The following is a 20755-nucleotide window of genomic DNA, read 5'->3' as shown; positions in this document are numbered from 1 at the left end:
AAACATTAGCATATTGTTCAAACAATATTACTGAAATAAATTTTTTTTTTATGAATATGTATATTTGTTTACACACATGTACATAAGTAAATAAATAGACTCAATGATGAGCTAAAAATATGCAGAAATTGGTGGCTTTCTGCGGCCCAATAATGAGACACATAAATACATTGATATATTTATCTTGGTGAGTGATACTTTTATATATTTATACCTATAATGAGTAAATTTGTTTGTTACCAAAGGTTTCAGGTCTTCTGATTGAGGTTCCTCCACATTCTGCAATTCCGTCAACTCTGCCTGAAGCTTCCGGGTACGTTCCTGTTAGCAAAAAAAAATTATTTAATTAAACCTTAGGGCACATTTAGTTAAATCTCGATGGTGTAGTGATGTGCGCTGCTGGTATTTTAGTGACCTGGACTTTCTTGCGGTCGTCGTAAGCTCTGCGAAGAAGAGTTTGGTTCTGCCTTTCTTCCTCACCGACCTGCTGCATGTCCTGCTGAAAGCGATCCAATTGTGCTTTCTGGGTCTGTAGAGCAGACTGCAAATGTCTGAAAAAAAAGACACATTAGTTTAGGTCATAATTAGTTTTAAGCGATATACGAAATTTTCAGATCCCCATATCGCCCCCCTGTGGGATCGAGATACACAATACTATCGCAAGGGGGCGCAGCAGTGTTATGTTACTGATTTATTTAAACCTTTTCTAAATGTATTTAAAAACCTTTCGGTTGATTTTTTACTTATTTAATAATCTACTTCATTTGCATTATGTTTAATCTTGGAAAATAATTCAAACCAATGCAAATCACCACACTCTTACAGCTGAATAGGCGCTGAGACCGAAATTATTTCAAACAAGACTCAAGGATTTGATGGTGACTTTGCGTCCATGGCGTTATCTGTAAGACTGCTGCAAAATGGATGTAATATAAATAGATGAAAGCAAATGAAATGATATTTATCTATGCACAGAAGAAACAAGGATGCATTGATGGGATGCAGAGGATGGGCCGCTAGGGATGGGTACCGAAACTCGGTACTTTATCGGTATCGGTGCTAAATTATAAAAGACTGAATTATTACTGCTATTCTTATTTAACGGAAGAAAAAAACATAACATGGGGAAAAAAAGCCTATGCTGGTTCTTAAAAAGGATATTCGGTTAACAAGCGGTGGTTGTCTGTTGGCAAAATTAACCAAAACGAGCATCCCTAATCGTAATGTGCGTCTCCTCAACAGGCACAACAGATAATATTATACAGGAGCCACAGTTCAAAACATACATGATTTGTGGAGTCATTGCAAAGTGTATCCATAAATTTAACAATAAGTTTAGCAAGTCATCTGCATTTGTTTTTAAGGTCTGTGACTATGTGAGCATTTCAAGCCACTTAAGAAGAATTTAGGCACAAGTAATAATGTTTTTGATTTTAATAAAGATTAAGTGTATTTATGTGCATATACAATATACACTTTTACATTTGATTATTCAATTTGTGCCTGAACGGTGCTAGATTCCCCCCAAAAACATCAAATACTGTTTATGTCATTTGTATTTTGGCTCTACTTTATGTATTAATGCTTGTGATTGGATGATTATATTTTATGCAGATGCAAAATTATCCTAATGTAAATGTATTAATTAAAAAAAAACCTTCATTTAATCTAAAGAAAAGTACACTCTGCAATTTTATGTTTTTCTGTGATACTTTTTGCAATGTCAGTTTTTTTTTTTTCAATATCGTGCGTAATTTTCAAACCTGATTTCCTCTTCAACATCTCTGGAGAGATACTGCGCTCTGTGCTGTTCAGAGGAGTAGTAGCGGTTAGTGTAGACCTGGTCTCCGTCCCGCGTGAAGGCCTCTCTGCAGTTGCGTGGTGCTTGTCCTCCTTTAGACTGCATGACCCTTCTGGCATCTCTGTTGTCCTGTGGGAAATTAATGCAGGAATAAAAAGAGCAGAAATTGCATCACTGTCATAACTGTAAAACGCTCACCATGGCCTCACCTTGATCAGCAGAATGGTTTCGATTCCCCTCATGTCAATCAGGCAGTTGGCCACTACTGGATTGTCAATGTCAAGGGCCTGGAGCACAGTTGGGTAATCGGGATGACTGACTGCCCTAAAAACGAATGAAACAGAGTTAAAGTCAGAATTATTAGCCTCCCTGTATATTTTTTTCCTCAACTTCTGTTTAACAGAGAGAAAACACATTTCTAAACATAATAGTTTTAATTAACTAATTACTAATAACTGATTTCTTTTATCTTTGCCATGATGACAGCACATAATATTTGACTAGATATTTTTCAAGATACTCGTATTCAGCTTAATTTGACAAAGGCTTAACTAGGTTAAATCCTCTAACAATGGTTTGTTCTGTAGACAATCAAAAAAAAATACTGCTTAAGGGGCCAAAAATATTAAAAACTGCTTTTATTCTAGCCAAAATAAGACTTTCTCCAGAAGAAAAAATATTATAGGAAATAATGTTTAAAAAATCTTTGCTCGGTTAAACATCATTTGGGAAAAAAATAAATAAATAAAAATAATAATAATAAAAAAATAAATAAATTAAAAAAAAAAAAAAAAAAAAAAAAAAAAAAAAAAAAAAAAATCACAGTATAATAATACTAACAGGATAATAATACATACTAATAATTCAGAGGGCTAAAAGTTCCTTGATTATTAAGCTGACCCAGCTTACATACTGACCCAGAAAATAGCATTTTCAGTATGTGTTAGTACACAATGTAACTATAAAAGAGTTAAACTTAAAAAAAGAACATCATCAAAACTCTTTATTGAAATGTTTGAACAAGATGCTAATGGTCTAATCTGATTCAATGACTTATGCTAAGCTAAGCTAAAAGTGCTCCAGCCAGACCCAAAGATCGGCTGAATGGATTAAAAAATAATCAAACTCAACAATTTAACTTTAGGAGAGTTGTAAAATTAGCCTCTTTGGGTGTTCCTTTCAATGAATTTTGCAATGAATAAATCTCAGGTAGGTGTTAAACTCTGGTATGACTAAAAAATAACACTCGCCAAGCACCGAATCAAAGTAAATGTGACACCATTTAAAGAGCCCATATTATACATGAAATAGGGTCATATTTAGGTTGTAAGGGTCTCCAACAACAGTCTAATATGCATGCAAGGTCAAAAAACATTTTCATGGTCTTATAATCTGCATTTATTTTTACCTAATTATCCCAGCGACTCCCATATGAATCGTTCAGCGATTCATTTGTACCCAAACCCCTCCTCAGCGCGAAGCTAATCTGCGCTGATTGGACTGATGACAGCCTGCTGCGATTGGTCGAAACTGACAGCCTTCAGCGCGAGACAGAGTGAAATGCCCAGCAGATTATCAACAATATAAAAGTAGTCACAGTGCATACACGCTTCATAGTGTAAGGTGTGGATTTTGGCTGCCAGTGGGTGAATGTAAATACAGACGATGCACTTAAAAAAAAACAGACGACAAACTATTTTATTGAGCAAAAACTCCAAGAACTGGCGAGGAGCACATCACCCTCTACCTGCTCTTTTCACACAGACGCACACACAAACACCTCCTCCTCCTCCTTGGAAGACACAGCACCAATAGAGAGGGAGACGTCCGCGACACCTCCCTCACCACCCGCGTCCTGAGTTATATCTGCGACACCCCACGTCCTCACTTTGCTAACGGGTCACTTTTGTTTTCACTTTCGGGTTGAGGGCGAGGTGATCGTCTTTAACCTAGAGCGGCAGTTCAGCTTGCTGGGTGCAATTTAGACAGCTCCCTTGAACCTGAGCTAAAATATTTTGAAACTTGACCGTTGCATGTGTGTAGGAACAGCTGACGATCCGTAAACAAAACGCGTCGCGTTTTCAACGTGGCTTTACACGCGATACGAGAATAAAGAGATAACCTGATACAGTACACGCGGTTACAAGTAACAAAACACAACTAAATACATCATTTGCAAGCTAGAGTAAACTAGGCAACAGTTTTAATCGCACGTACTTACACTGGTGAAATGGGGGAAGAAACTGATTCATGATCCACTGATCCTTGTTCTGACAGTCTTTACTGATCCTTCCTTTTACAAACCGATGAAGTCTTCTTTGTAAGCATGTAGTTTCCAGAATGTTATAATGCTGAGCTTTCATCTTTGGGTAGGCTGTCGATAGTATCCATCTGCACAGCCTGACTTCATTCCACCAGTGTCTGTGTGTGTCTCTGTGTGTGTGTGCGTGTGTGTGTTTGTGTGTGTGGGGCTTTTTTTCTGTTAGTGGGCGGGGCCGCAGGTTTCAAATCTCCCGGGTTTGCGCGTGCAACTACTTGTGTTTCGTAGCTGCGTCATCGCGAAACACCTAATGACTCGTTATCAAGACGACTCGTTTGAAGCACTATGAGTCGACTCCTTTATAGATGAATCAATAGTTTTAAACACTGTACACTTACAGATTTAAGCCTTTGCTGGATATTTCACTTCACTTAGAGCTATGTTACACACTACATGGAAGGGCATTTTCAAAAACCCATAATATGGGCTCTTTAAGCTGATCTGTAGTTACCTGTTGCCAACATTGTAGAGCATGTTGGTGAATCTGCTGACGATGATCTGGGGTCTTCTGCCACGCTGGTAAAAGCGGCACATGATTCTCTCTAACTCTCTCTCGTCAGCATGATTATCACAGCAGAAAGCCAACATTAGAGCCTTCAGACAGCACTCCACTGCCAGAGCCAGGTCCTGATCCCGCAGGCGGATGCAAAAACCTACAAAACAAAAGACCCTTTAAACATTTAGCTCAACATTTACTTATTTATGTTTTAATCAGCAGCATTGGCTATATTCATGGCAAGACCTATACTAAATATTACATACATAACATGCAATCATAAACTTTCAGTTTGATTTATGATAAATACTCTAAAAGTCCTCCAGAAGACACCTTTTTAAACATTTCCCTTCAAATATTTCCTGAATAAAAACGTTTTCTAATATCATTTAAAAACACACATCATATTAAAATATTTTATTGTAAAAATATTCTTACACAAGTCACAAATAGGTTTTTCTTCCTTGTTCAATAAATAGGAGTATGTAAGTCTTGAGTGACTGATTCCACATCTCACACAGTATGTACAACCTGATCTCTATTTTGTACATCATTTTTACAAAAGCTCAAATTCACATCAGTTTTAAGTGTCTCTGCATGAATTTCACACTTTTTAATTTTTGAGAATCGACTATGCGAAAACACAATCACCTTGTTCAGCAGATATACAAATTAACAACATTTATTGGTTTAAAGTAGGGCCGCACAATATATTGCAAAATTTTCGTTATCGTGTTAATAGCATATGCAACATATATATCAAAGAATTACATTTTTTTATGAATTGGATATCTAAATTTGACCAATCGGATGAGCCTTACTATCTTTATTCCACCTTCCCAGTAGGTGCTGTTCTGTTATTGGCTGGAGCAGCCCAAAAGTGAAGCCAGAGCTGAAAATAAATACTAATGTAGCTTGACAGTTTTTTTAGGCGGAATGGCAATTAATTATATCTGAAAAATATCTTTATTTTACATAAATTATTTGAAAAACATAGCTAACAAAAAGAGCATTTTTCTAAGGAAATGTTATATAGTAAAAAATACCGTTATTCGAAATACTCCACAACATTATTGCAAGTTTTCCCAGTATAATGCAGCCTCAGTTTTAAAAGAATGATGAATTGAGAAACGAATCCAATTCCCTTGATCATATAAAAACATCCCGTTTCAGAAGAAAAGCTTTTATTGAAACAAAGCTGACTGATAAGTCTCAGTATGACGTAAAAGTGACAAACTACCTCTAAACCAGGGATGCCCAACTCAGTCCTGGAGCACCGGTGTCCTGAAGATTTTAGCTCCAACTTGCCTCAACTAGTGTTGCCAACTTAGCAATTTTGTTGCTTTTCATACTTTTGATACTACCCTAGCAACCTTTTTTTTCAAAAAGCACCTAGCAAAAAAAATAGCACTTTTTAACATTCATTTGGCTATTTTTAGCAATTTTTAAAAAGTGACTCAAAAGAGCAGTGGCTGCAGGCTTCACTTAACACACACGTATCACGTTCAAGTTCAATTGCTAGCTCAGATGGTTTTTCAAAACTGTTAATTTACTGATATTTGTTAACATGTATAATTTTTGTTAATTTAGGTAGCAATAAATTCCAATAGTGCTATAAGTGTTGTCACTTTCACAAATGTGTTAATTTCACAAGTTAAAAAGAGTAAGTACATGAGCTGTGATTGTTTAAAAGAATGTGCCTGTAAGAATGTTCATTATCAGTGTTATATTTAAAAATACAAAAATCTTATCAAAAAGTGTTTGTACTTTACAAATAGTCAACTATATTTTTCATACAAATCCAAATGGACCTATTTCAAATAATGTTTTTTGGCTGAGATGGCCAGTCAATTTGAGAAAACATTAATTATTTTTTATATTACATAAAGATGTAATTTTGAGTTGTGATTACGCAATGACTTCATCATGCAAAATAATATGTTAATAAGAACCTATTTATTGTGCATCTGGATGTAATGTTGTAATCTAATATAATACACGGCGCCTCAGAGAGTAGAGACATGAAGGGCTTACGCTTGTCAGATACTACGTGATGACGTCACTGATATGCAAATTAGTGCGTGACATCATCTGGCAACATTTAGCTAGGCTTTAGCTACTTTTCATTGGAAATAGTTGGCAATACTGGCCTCAACACACCTGCATGGATGTTTCTAGAAAGCCTAGTAAAGCCACTGGACTTTTCGGCCAGTAGACTTCCATACATACACACACACGAATGTGTCAGAGCGGAAACACAAGCCCGTGAGACAACTTTCGAAGTTCACTGCATTGCAAAGTTCAAGCTTGGCGAGTCCTGACCTGACGTGACTGCGTGAGACCAATCGAAGACCAAAACATGACCATCTGGCAACATTTAGCTACTTTTCGGGCAGGCTTTAGCTACTTTTCATTGGAAATAGTTGGCAATACTGGCCTCAACACACCTGCATGGATGTTTCTAGAAAGCCTAGTAAAGCCACTGGACTTTTCGGCCTGTAGACTTCCATACATACACACACGAATGTGTCAGACCGGAAACACAAGCCCGTGAGACAACTTTCGAAGTTCGCTGCATTGCAAAGTTCAAGCTTGGTGAACCCTGACCTGACGTGACTGCGTGAGACCAATCAAAGACCGAAACATGAACTCTCTGGACAGAAATTAAAAATATGGACCAATCGCTCGCTTTTTTAATGTCTAATCATTTGTTTCACTTGTTTAATGCCGCCCTTCTTCGCAGAGCCGCACAACAGAACATGCTCAAACTCTAGTGTGACCGCGGAATAAAAGCTTGATTAGCTAGCCCAGGTGTGTCTGATTTGTGTTGGAACTAAACTTTGCAGGACACCGGCCCTCCAGGACTGAGTTTGTGCACCCCTGCTCTATACCATTGCCTGCACTGGTCGATGAACTGCAGGACCCGACCTGCGTGTGTATACCGCTCTTCAATGCAGGCTGTACATGTGTTAAATAAACAGCCCTCAGACAGAACAGGCAGGTTGTTGGAGAGTGAGAGAACAGAACGAGGATGGTAGACTCCAAAAATAAATAATTAAATAAATAAAATCTCATTTGACGACTTAGTTAAAATAAGCTGAAACAGTATAATTCTTGATTTTTTTGGGGAGGTTGGGGGGGACAAGTTAATTGTTTTAGGTTTAATCCACTAAAATTTGTAAAAACAAATGAGTGAACCTAATTCCTTCATGTTGTCCCAAAACTAGGCGAGGAGAGAGAGAGAGGTGAGGTAAGATGGCGAGTCGCGCACCAAGTGACCTGGTTTCGAAAAAGAACACAACCCCTGCAGTTTGGCATTATTTCGGGTTTCGACCGAATGAGAAGGGAGACGTGGTAAATACGAACTAGAGGGCTGCATTCCCACTGCTGTACTGTGGGAGCCGACCAGATTTCTTGCGGTGCGGGAATAAATTTCCGTATAAAGCGTGGGAGCGGATGGTAACTCTGGTGTAATTTGAACGGGAGCGGGCGGTCTAACAATATCGCTCCTGAGCGAGCGAGCAAGCATGCGCGCATCCATGTGGATGCTGTTTGTGTGTACGTGTGTGTGTGTGTGTGTGTGTGTGTGTGTATGTATGTGTGTGAATGAGAGAGCGTGATGCTGTGTGTCGCTTGTTTGGTGCTGTCTATGTGTGTGTGTGTGTGTGTGTGTGTGTGTGAATGAGAGAGAGCGTCCCGCGCAGATCTCTAATACGAACAAGACAAACAGGTGACCGCAAACCTAAGGTCGCATATACGGTATTCAGTTTCTGAATAGTTTAGACACAGGCCAACAGTTTGGTGACGCTGTCTGAGCCTTACATCATAATTTTTTTTATTATGCACGGTAATACTGTATACTGAGGTAAAATATGGAGGAGGTTTGACTGTATCAAAATTTGGACACTGCCCAAGCCTACCCAACACAAATTAATTGTTTGGATCCCAGCTTATCTTTTTAGAGCATAGAGCACAGTGAGAGCTCGCTGTCCTAAAAGGACAGTTAACTTGGGCTGGAAAATAGTCAGCTTAATGTTTTGAAACCCACGTCAGGAAAATCTGATGTATAGGAGTCTTTTTCACAAAACTTTGTTCAGAAGTGACAAGGGATATTTATAACTGTAATTTTCACAGTTGCATACAAGTCACGTCTCATATGGTTTTATACATATCACACTTCTTTTGGAATCATGGCAGAATATCCTGTGATGTCCACTTCGCAGGGCACTTAAAGACAAATGGAACAAGTCTCTGAAGTAGTAAGAAAAACATACAAAATATGCAGAGAGGTGGTACAAGAGAACCAGGTTTGAGAACCGCTGCCTTTAAGATTTCTCGTTCAGCAGTCACACGACTGTTACAGCGGGTTATAAGGTGGCACAAAGCAGCAACCAATTCCATAAATAACCTTGCATTTACTAACACAGGCTGTATTTGCAGTATTTATTAAGAATTAGGGTTTTCCTCCTGTAGAAAAATGCCATAAGAACAATGCTTAGTGGCTCACTGAATTACAACAGTGTTGTTACACTACAGAAGTAATGACAGATTTGTATTTGTACTCAAATTAATCGTTTTCAGTTAACCACTAGCATTTGTTGACATCTCGTGGACCAAATCTCTGTTTCCATCACAATGAGGAGTTTTTTTTAATTTTTATAATTTGGAACAACAGAGCGAGTCAGTGTTGCTATCTTGCACACCAAAAATATTATAAAATAAGGATAAAAAGAAGAAATACCTAAATATATACATTTTACAATGTTAAAACAATATGAGATGTTATAATGTTGTATAAAATGTTTTACTTTGTGCTCAATGTATCCTGAAATAAACGAGCTGGGGTAGCTTGTGTGAATGAAAGTTTCAGGATATTACCAAGCGGTCCGACAGGTTTCCTCCTGAACATCCCTTGACGTTCAGCCTCATCTATAGCCTCCATCAGTGCTGGTATGTGCTCTCCAAAACGACGAAGCCGGTTATTTCGACTGCTTTCCATGGCGGTCAGGTCACGCTGTTTAGAGTCGATCGCACGCTGCAGGTCCTGCCTTTCACGTCTACAGAATAAAGGAAAAATAAAAGAATTGGAAACAAAATTTAATGAATATTTAAGAACCAGCAAAGCCCAAATGTACAAGACAATACTGAAAAGCTTCCATTTGTACTTTTTGCATAATTTATTATGTGATTATTTAAAGATTTTCAAAATGAAGGAAATGATCATAATTTCAGTGGAAGAGAGAACATTTGTAGTGACTGTCTGTATATGGTCTGTATAAGTTAAACAGAACAAATGTTGGCTTTTAGCATTAATTCATATACAGACCCCCTAGTTTTGCTGAATCTAATGCAAAATCAACAAAAAGTCGCAAATTTTTGCGATCCTGCAAAATTCTTAATTTGAAACAAAACAATCGCAAAAAAATGTTACATCTTATAAAACATCCACCTCCAAACCATATAATCAAATTACATTTATTTCAGTTTGCAATTAATTGTTTTACGTGACTTCTGACCGAATTGAAGGACATTATTTGTGCTTTACATGTATGGCTGATATTATGATGTGCATAAAATTGATATGTGTTTTCGTTTAACTCTTTTCCTGCAGTTAACGAGAGAAAGCGTTTTACGACAATCTGTGTATTTTGGTAGGGGAAGCTCTAACGCATGTCCTGAATGAGGTACCTGAAGTCAGATGCTCCGGGGAGTAAAATCTGAGAAAAAAGATGGCGCATAAAAATAAGATTATACAATCTTCCTTTAGCTTAATCCCTACCGTTTTAGATCTTCTCAGATTGCACACCTAACATAGTAGGCTACCTAATATGGTAAATAAATATATATATATATATATATATATATATATATATATATATATATATATATATATATATATATATATATATATATATATATATATACATACAGTTGAAGTCAGAATTATTAGCTCCCCTTTAATTAATTTATTATTTTCTTTTATATTTCTTAAATGATTTTTAACAGGGCAAGGAAATTTTCACAGTATGTCTGATAATATTTTTTTCTTCTGGAGAAAGTCTTATTTGTTTAATTTCAACTAGAATAAAAGTAGTTTTAAATTTTTTTTTTAATCCATTTTAAGGTCAAAATTATTAGCTCCTTTCAGCGATATTTTTTCGATAGTCTACAGAACAAACCATTGTTGTACAATAACTTGCCTATTTGCCCTAACCTGCCTAGTTAACCTAATTAACCTAGTTAAGCCTTTAAATGTCACTTTAAGCTGTATAGAAGTGTCTTGACAAATATCTAGTCAAATATTATTTACTGTCATCATGGCAAAGATAAAATAAATCAGTTATTAGAAATGAGTTAATAAAACTTGTTTTAACACTGTTTGTGTTTTTAAGTAAAAAAAAAAAGGATTTTAGCTTGTTTTATATGTTTACATATTGACAATATGTTTTGCTTGTCTGAAAAATGCTTCTTGATTTAATGATTTTTTTGACATGTGGACTAAAAACAAGAAAAAATAAATCCCTATACTTCGTTGCTGGTTGGTTTGACTCATGGTTTATTTCAACAAAGACCTCTTTAAATCTCTATGGAAAGAAATAAACTGTAAAAAATATTTCCAGAACCAAGGCCACTAAAACAGTGGACCTGTGTTTGCACCCACCTCATTCTAGCCTGTCTTTCTTTAGCGCTTTCGCAGGCCTGTTTAAACTGATCGATCTGCTGCGCCAGAGTGGAGTCTCTGAAACTCAGTTCTTCCAGCTCAGCCTGAATGTGATTCATCTTCTCCACACGAGCCTGAGTGTCAGCCGAGTTCATCTGACTTATGCTGGACAGAGGAAAAAGGGATGGTTCATATTGAAGCAGCTGGAAGTGGTACGAGAATAATGTTGGGTAACACTGTTTACATTCGGCGCACAATTGAAGTACCTATGTTTGAGCTCTTTGATTCGCTTGTTGAGCTGATCTCTATCCTTCTCGAGATCTCTTAAGTTAGTCCTTTTCCTGTGAAGTCCAGCCTAAGACAAATAAAATAAAATAAATAAAATAAAAAATCAAAGAGAATTCTATTCTTTCAGTCAATCAGCACAGAGTTGTTAGTATATCCACCTTTTTCCACACTTAACTACTGCATTTACAAATTATGCAATGATGGCTTGCAATTCTGGTTTAGAATTTTTACATTGAAAAGAACTGAAAGCTATAATTTCAAATACTAACAGGGTTTGTCCCACCGCATAGATGATTTTTCGTTCCGCCACAGCCTTTTTAATCATTAATTGTGTTATGTGAGTGAAGCAGTATTTGTAAATAGATAAATTGTGATACCTTTGACATCATCGGTGATGTTTTGTGATGATGAGGTAGAATTTCTGTCTTCAAATATGATATATGCTTCTGTTTGTTGTGGTTCTTTTCTCTCCGCCTCTATCCGCTGTCTTTCCGACAGGTTTCATTATGAGCGTACAGCTGCGGTGAATCAGGCGTCGACAGGTGAAAGCTTGCCGACGTGGAAGTCAATTTAAACCGGACTGGAGAATCGTTCGGAGAATCTCCTCTCTCCCGGCTTGTTTTGTTTAGGCTTATTTGTAAATAAAACGATATCGGCGATATTGTTGAAATTTAACACTGAGTGTTGACTTATCGAAATCTATACGGAGAGACGTGATGAGGAGTGTGCCTTTTTGTTTTATTAAGTTTGCTCATGTTTTGTGGTTAGTAGGGAGTTAAGTGAATGTAATTTAATTTGTTTTATTTCACGTGCAGGTCAGAGAGTTTAAATCTTAGTTGTTGAGTTTTTTTGTTTGTTATTTTGGCTTTTCCTCCGCAAGATTTTTATGTCTCCCTTAAAGTTGAATGCTAAATAAATTAGGCTTTAAGTTATTTCTTTAGTCAATTGTCTTTGTTGTTGTTTTCCATTTTGAACGGGAGATAAGACTCTAGGCTCCTCCTTAATTTAGAGGTGTCCTATTTCATTTATTTCAATTTTATTTATTGTTACGGCTCTGGCTTGCTTTGTGGAGCCATGCAAAGTTAGATAACGTAACACCATCCCAGCAAGGATCGACGCTTTTCCTTTTTCTCATTACTTTATTAACATGATTAATTGAATCAGTAGTTCATCTTTGAAATAATTTTGACTAATAAATGAAAGTGAAACATGACCTAATTTAGAAATGTTCAGTTGAAGTGTCTTTGTCTTTCATAACTCTATTTTCAGGAGTCACCAAACCAGGTCATAGGTCATGGAGACTTCTTGAGTGGAACTGCAGGGTCTGATGATTGGAAACAACTGCTCCTATTGTTATTTGCTATGTGTTAAATATGTTTAAAGTGATTTTGCTATTTTTCATGTGTTAATTCTGTTTAATGTGATTTCCTTTTTGTGCAAAATAGATTTTGTGTAGTAAGAAACTCCCAGTTGCATATAGATTGTACCAGTTTTTAACCAGTTTTGAGAAGACGGCTGAGAATACGCTCAGCCTTAATTAAGAAACAGATTGTACTTTGATTGTGTGTGTGTTCTTTTCATTTTTGGATCATTTCACAGATCTGGGGTCAGCTCTGAAGTAGCAGTCTGACATTTGTATGCTTGAGATATTGTACACATGCACATGGAAAAATTAAGTCTATCTGTGTTTTCACCAATCAGGTTTAAAGGCCTATATGTATGATGCAGTTAATGATGTTATGTGAGGGTACAATTGCTGTTGTTTTAAGATTGTAAGCAGAGCAGCCTAGAAACTCTTTGCGAGTGTTGAAGCTGGCTTCTGCTGATGAAACTGCAAACTATCTTCATTAAACTTTATATTTAATTGAATATTACTCCGGCTCTTCTTCATCTGACAGACTGTTAATTTTTGGGTTCAAACTGTATGATTCCCATACAGTAAAAAAAAAAAGTTGTAATTAGGGGTATGCGGTAGGATCATTTTTGATTGTGGACGATTTAAATGTCTTTATGATCTTCTTTTTGAAGGAATATTGTAGTATTGTGCTCATTGCAATACTGGAGCCTCCGTCTCAATATAGCTGTTGTACAACACGCCAAAAATTCACATACAATTTCAACTTCGTCATAAAGTTACAGTCATAGCACTTATTCAAATTGATAAAAGTATGTTAGTTTCACTTTTTTATCCCTTGTCGGTTAAACATTAACACCTTTTTCCACAGAGTGCACACATCTGAAGAAAGCATTATGTGTATGCCACTACAAACCCGTCACAAGATTATGTTATCTTTAAAGTCTGATGTAGTAAACAATGAAATTGCAGTAGTAAACAACAGCCTTACATTTCTCTAAATTGATTCATCAGCTTTTACTACTATTTAGAAAACCCTTTTCAAACATTCATATGAGGTGATGAAGTAATACATAGCTGAGAAGCTACGCAAACCGCTGTCAACATCACAGAACAATTATGATACATTTCATTATTGCCTGACTCAATTGTCTTTGATAATGAACGCAATTTTGCACAGGTAGTGAGTAAACAATGACTCTGTGTAGCAAATGTTGCTCCACCTAAAAGCAAATGATTACAGAACTGGCTTTACTGACAAAATGCGCTTCACCGAAGTTACTCTATAATTCAAGTTTAGTTTGAATTACAACTGCAAGATGCTACAGGATTGGCCAGCCCAGTCACCAGATATGAAAATTATTGAGCATGTCTGGGGTAAGATTGAGGAGAAGACATTGAAGATGAATCAAAAGAATCTTGATGAACTCTTGATAAATTGCAGAGATGTATGGATGCAGTCAGCAAAGTCAGATCTTACTGTCCTATTTAAATAATTCAAAATCAAGACATGATCATATTTTATTTTCGTAAAATAAGCGTAATCCAGAGGCCCTTGCTTTTGCCAAGTTGTAGCAACTACAACATGAGCCAAAACAATGCAATTCTGGAGAATTCTTTGGAACAGCTTATTGTTTTATGTTCAATCCACTTAAATTTGTGAAAGAAATTAAGGTAACCTAATCGGTTTATTCTAAAACAAAATGAAGGAATTGTATTTGTGCAACAGTGAACCCAGCATTTTTTAGAGTGTAGAAAAAGGTGTATAAAGTTTCCAACTCTCATCATGCAGTGCGTGTGCGTGTGTGTGTGTGTGTGTACCTCCTCTGTTTTGAGCTCTCGGTTGCGCTCCTGAACTCGGTTCTTCAGTTCCGAACACTTTGGCTGCAGCTGCTCCATGCGCTCTGTTACACTTTCCAGCTGATCCTGCAACTGCTTGGATATCTTGTTGGCCTCATCAACTTTCCCCTACAAACAAACAACACCCAAAAAATGGACAAACTGCACATTACCAGGGTATATACAGGAATCAGAGGGTAAAATTCAATACCTTTTAAGACCCTTTTAAAGACTCTTTCGATACATTTTGAGACCTCATCGCCACTTTAGGTTTAACCAAGTAACACTGGCGACATTTTAAATATATTCACTAAATACTGATTGTAAGAAACTAATCCAAAACTAAAACATCATTTGTATATTTTGTAAAACTGTTAATCCAAAAGGTTTCGCCTATAGAACAGCAGAAATATCGGTGCTGCCTTGGTTACTTCAGTAAACAAAGCAGTGTGACATCAAATACAGCAGGATTTTATAAATTTTATAAACTACACAGCATCCCAAAATTTCAAACTTTGGCATACAACTATAATTATACAACTGTATAATCAAAAATGCTGCAAAATTGAATATATTGTAACAGCATTTAAGACTTTTTAAGGGCCATACATTGCTCGAAATTGATTTATCAACTTTTAATACTGTTTAAGAGCCCGCGGACACCCTGATTACTGTGACTCAAACGTAATTAGAGTTTCATTAAGCACTTTCTTCATGATGAAATTAACTAGCCTGTAATGGTTTGTAATGGTCAGAATGGTTGCTCAAAGATTGCTAAAAGACAGCAATCAGAATATCAATAAGGCAACTAGCATCCTACAACTTCTGCAATGTGGAAAACACAGATGGAATCAGTCATATCAACAGAATTATTTGGGAATGAGAGTGAAAAAGGTATACTCTAAAGTTAAACTAATTTCCATTAATTAGCTGTTTTACATATTGGTTAACATTTAAATAACATTGAGACAACAAAACAGATAAATGTGTACGTTTTGTTTTTGCTATATATAAGTTTCTTAGCGTGCAAAATTATGTCTGTGTTATTATTTTGTCAATCATAAAGGGATAGTTCACTCAAAAATGTTAATTCTGTTACCATTTACTCGACCTTCACTTGTCACGAATCAGGCTGAGTTTTTTTTCCTTCTGTTAAACACTAAATAAGCTATTTTGAAGAATGTTGGAAACATGTAACCACTGACTTCCATAGTATTTGTTTTTCCTACTATGGCAGTCAATGGTTTCCAACATTCTTCAAAATATCTTTTGTGCTAAACAGAACCAAAAAAAAAAAAAAACTCAAACTGGTTTGGAACAAGTAAAGGGTGAGTAAATATTGACAGAACTTTCATGTCTGGGGGAACTGTCCCTTTAATGAATTAGACTTAAAAGCCACATAAATAAGAATCTGTAGTATGGATAAATGCTTGCTATAATTATAAATAAGCCGAAAATTGTTTTATACCAAAGTACTGTTCAATTCTGATCCAACAACAGCTCTGTTTTTTAATCATTACAAAATAAACATGGAACTTATGAGCCAAAAAAAAAAACTATTAGAGAGAGAAAAAAAGAGAGAAAGACAATACATAATTGTAATTATGACAAACATTAGAAAATAGATAGTGAAAATTTCAGCAGGAAAAGTAATCCTAGACATAATATTTAGTTACTAATTTGTATAAAATCTAAACAATAAATCTAGTAAAATGTTAAATATTGAATATCGAATTGGTGCATCACTATTGTAAACGTCAAGGGAGAGTTCACGCCAAAGCAAAATTGCACTTATTATTGACTCCCTCTCAAGTGGTTCCAATCCTTTATGATTTCTTTTTTTTCTTCTACAGAACACCAAAAAAGATAATTTGAAGAATGTTGGAAACATGTAACCATTGACTTTCATTGTTGGAAAAATGAAAACTATGTAAGTCAATGGTTACAAGTTTCCAACATTCTTCAAATTATCTTCTTTTGTGTTCATCAGAAGAGAGAAAGTCAACCAGGTTTGTGACAAATAAAGAGTGAGTAAATGATAACCGAATTTTCAGTCACCTTCCACTCTTCCACCTTCTGGTCATATTTGACGGTGGATCTCTCTTCAGCTGTGATGCGTTCTTTCATGGGCTTCATCTCCTGCTCCATCTCTGCCACCTGATAAATACAGGTTAGTATTAGGCGAAATCAAAACCAATTCATGATCTTTAATATTTCCTTTTATGACAGACAAAATTATATATGGAAACCACATAGCATTTTTAGACTAAATCATTAAAAAGGTCATTGCCATTATTTAATTATTGTGATTGACAATAGACAATAAGCAAAGGGACTTTTAAATTTTCAGCCAGCCAGCTCAAAAGCGCTTCTGGTGAACTGTCATGTTGTTATAAAATCGCCTCATTTAAGATCTGATTTCATTAAAATCAGTGATCTTTCACTGCCTGATTGAGATGCAATATAAAGTAGGTCTCAGACCAGACAAAAAGCACTGAATTCGATAACATTGTTTCACAATGTCTTTAAAATATGGACATCATGGTTTCATCAAGGCAAATTTAAGACTTTTTAAGACCCTTTTAAGACCATTAAGAATGAAATTTTAGACTTATACAGGATAAAACACTAAGCATTTATTTCTATTGGCCTGGTTTTATCATGAGGAATCGTGCAATTGTTTTTAGTTTTCATTCCCTGATTAGAAAATTTAATTTGGGGATTCTGCTGTAAAATTGTCTAACTGCTCTTGTAAAAACTATCTTCACAATAAAAAAATGAGTGAGTGCACATTCTGTGCTTCTGAATGGCTGTATTTAAATTTCTGTCATCTTTTGACTGGTGCAAAAAACCAAATTACGTATCACTGCAAATCTCGTCACGTAGCTTGCTAAAGACTTTACAAATATACGTTGCACAATATAAATAAAACTGATTTTAATACGAATTTCGGCAAATAAACACTCTTAATGCATTTATGCCTTTATTAAGGTTTTTATAGTAATGTTTATATTCACCGTTTCATTTAGGGAAACTCCTGAGATAAATAAGTTCTATCTCTGAACTTTAATAATAAACCTATATGAAATGCTGCGCCTAACACCTCCAGTCGCAATGACTTCTGGGACTTCTAGAGCAAGTTCGGTGCTCAAGTCTGCATCCATGCGTCCTCGAAATCAAGAACACATCCGGGAAGTTTCACGCGTCCTCCGTTACTGAGTATTGGAACTGAACTTTGGCAGCTGATGATGACATTACACGAGGACGCAAGATCGCTGAAGAACGCATATTGAGAAAAAGCTGGGCTTACAATGTAACCTGCAAGATCGCTGAAGAACGCTTATTGAGAAAAATCCGAGGCTACAATGTTACCTGCTCACCTAAAGTTTACGTTCATAATATTTATATTATTTGCTAATCAATAACCTCATGTGGAACTCTGAATCTGCTTCTCATTTCGAAGTCTGCTACTGTCCACCGGTGGTTGCATTAAAGTCATGGATGCATGCTTCGAGAGCCATTCTGAATGGATGAATGAAATACGCAATTTTCCAACAAGGCAATCCGGGATGCTGAAATATAACTGGCTGGAGTGGCATTGTGCGAGTTAAATGACCAAAACAAAGACAGACATTTTGGCACGTAGCGCACATTTCTTTTTTTGGAATTATTTTTAGGGGCTTTTCACCTTTATTATGATAGGACAGTAGAGATTTCAGACAGGAAAGCGTTGGGAGCAGAGAGAGGGGAAGGATCAGGAAAATACCTCGACCCGGGAATCGAACTCGAGTCGCCTTGAGCACGTCAGTGCCATATGTCGGCACACAATACCACTAGGTTATAAGCGCCGACCGTAACACACATTTTCAAAGCAGAATAACTGACTTGAGCATTGTTTATCAGATAAACAAGTATGTTCATGTGTCATGTTTCTTAAATATCAGGAAACATATTATGGTATGTTTATGCTTTAGAAGAGTCAAAACTTACATATAGCATCTTTAACTGATTATATTTTAATTAAATTGCATTACTAGTGCTGTAAAAGGAACCATATGAAATGAAAAATAGTCACATCAACCTTTCACCGGAAGTTTATCGCTGACTGAAAAACCCAGTGCATAAAGCCTATTGTTGAGGCAGTGTGAACATGACTTTTTCACAACATTCTAAGATGTTTGTTGGCATTTGTCTATAAGGTGTGAATTAATCTATAGAGAATCAGTCCACACTAATGGGACTGTACAGTATCTTTGTTGCTGTCACTTGCAGCTTCAAAGAAATGCAAATATCTGAATTATTGAATTGATGAGATGTGATTTCCTGACCAGAGCCCAGGCCATCTGATTCTTCAGCTCGTTCAACTTCTGCTGCATTTCATCCAGAGAAGCCAGACTTTTATAGCGCTCTTCTTTGTCACGGAACTTCTGCTTCAGTTCCAGCAGAGTCTGTGAGAAGAAAGGGTGTGCCAAAAAATAAAAGAAATATGTAGTCGTCTGGAAGAACAACTAGATTAGCAATCCAATCAGATATATTTTCCAAAGCCGATGCATCCAAGACATATCTTCAGTTCAGACACATAGCGTGATTATTTCAGCACTCACCTCCCTGTGTTTCTCCACTGTATTCTGGGTCAGGGTCTTGGTCTTCATGATGTAGCTGTAATCCTCTTTCATTTGATCCAGTTGAGTGGCTTTCATAAAAAACTGAGAAAAGGAGCCAAGCACATTGTGAGTTTGAGTCGATCTTAAAGAGCTCTATTATGCTTTTTTTGCATATAAGCTTTCATCTAGTGCACATACTTAAGCACCGTAAACTTAAAAATTGGACTTTTGCCTGGCGCCGCATTGTGCACCTCCGCTGACATCGCGTGCACCTTGCGAAACGAACGAGGCTTTTATACTTGCCGTATTCGCCATTGTGATATTCTTTAAAACGACAGGGGGCAGTCAAAAGAAACCCACCGTAAAGTCAGACGGAGAAACAGAGAAGTATAAAGTTTCCGGAATTACGTCAAATCATTAATATCATTCAAGATTTTTAAACTAATAAATTATATTAATGACCATTCAAGATTTTTTTAAATGAAACTTTGATGCATCACTTGGTTTTGTTCATATCTCGGACAGTTTTACCTATTAAAGTTTATTAAAATACTAATAACAACAGAACATGGGTTGCTCTACAAATATTTTTTAGTATGGCAAAAATAAAAGCAAAAAAAAAGTACACTTACTAAAAAATACAGATGTTTTAGCCCACCCCACAATTCACATTATTGTCTGGCTAGTTTCTGACCTCTTCTTATGCTAAAAAGGCAATAATGGTTCAACATTCATGACCATTATCACCCATAAAGCCTAGAAAAACTGCATCAGTATATTGTAAACTGACAGGTTAAAATATTCTTTTCCAATAATCAATGAAAGAATTTGTTCCTTCATTATAGTTTTGTAACTATTAAACTGTTTTAAAATTTCAAAATTGTAAAATATAAATCAGTCTAAAACCTATGACAGGTGGAAAAACATATTTCTGTAATTCTGTACCTGAGTCTCCACTTTTTCCATGGCCTCTTTTGGCTTTAACAAACTAATCCCTCAGGTTTTTCCAAACTTTTTAACAAAAACTTTCCTCTTTTCCCATGGCTGTTGCAATTTCTAGTCAAGAATTATTGATCATCTGGTTATCTCTATGATCACAAATCATAAAGATGTCTGTACAGGCATATTGATTTAGACAAAATCTATTTAAAGTGTTTCATACTCAACTCAAACGAAACGTGGCACCGCGCAAACTGTTCGCTGGAGTCTCAAAAAAAAAAGAAAAAGAAAATTTAAAGAAAAAAATCACGCTCCGCCAGCCAAAATCATGTCGCGCGCACCCAAAGCGAACCTCCACAAACACAGCGATGACATCACATTCGCCATGCACACTGAGTTCAAAAACAGAAAGCTGATTGGCTATTGCATGTTGGTCTCATTTGTAGTTGTAAT

At 36.2% G+C, this 20755-nt stretch overlaps 1 protein-coding gene across 1 annotated transcript in view; it reads right to left on the bottom strand.

Moving 5' to 3' along the window:
* si:dkey-119f1.1 (Structural maintenance of chromosomes protein 6-like) overlaps nucleotides 1–20755 on the bottom strand; it is a 52213-nt gene that overhangs the window by 16598 nt on the left and 14860 nt on the right. The window contains exons 8-19 of the mRNA XM_056472322.1: nucleotides 19364–19465; nucleotides 19088–19207; nucleotides 16818–16916; nucleotides 14742–14888; nucleotides 11545–11633; nucleotides 11279–11443; nucleotides 9496–9674; nucleotides 4573–4774; nucleotides 2011–2125; nucleotides 1764–1930; nucleotides 416–551; nucleotides 241–321 (exon numbers count right to left, since the gene is read on the bottom strand). Of these exons, the coding sequence (XP_056328297.1) occupies nucleotides 241–321; nucleotides 416–551; nucleotides 1764–1930; nucleotides 2011–2125; nucleotides 4573–4774; nucleotides 9496–9674; nucleotides 11279–11443; nucleotides 11545–11633; nucleotides 14742–14888; nucleotides 16818–16916; nucleotides 19088–19207; nucleotides 19364–19465 (1602 nt within the window). The remainder of the gene's footprint in view (nucleotides 1–240; nucleotides 322–415; nucleotides 552–1763; nucleotides 1931–2010; nucleotides 2126–4572; nucleotides 4775–9495; nucleotides 9675–11278; nucleotides 11444–11544; nucleotides 11634–14741; nucleotides 14889–16817; nucleotides 16917–19087; nucleotides 19208–19363; nucleotides 19466–20755) is intronic.

Source organism: Danio aesculapii, chromosome 2 (assembly GCF_903798145.1).
Source record: "Danio aesculapii chromosome 2, fDanAes4.1, whole genome shotgun sequence".
Lineage (NCBI taxonomy): Eukaryota > Metazoa > Chordata > Actinopteri > Cypriniformes > Danionidae > Danio > Danio aesculapii.
This window is presented reverse-complemented; position numbering and strand designations above follow the sequence as displayed.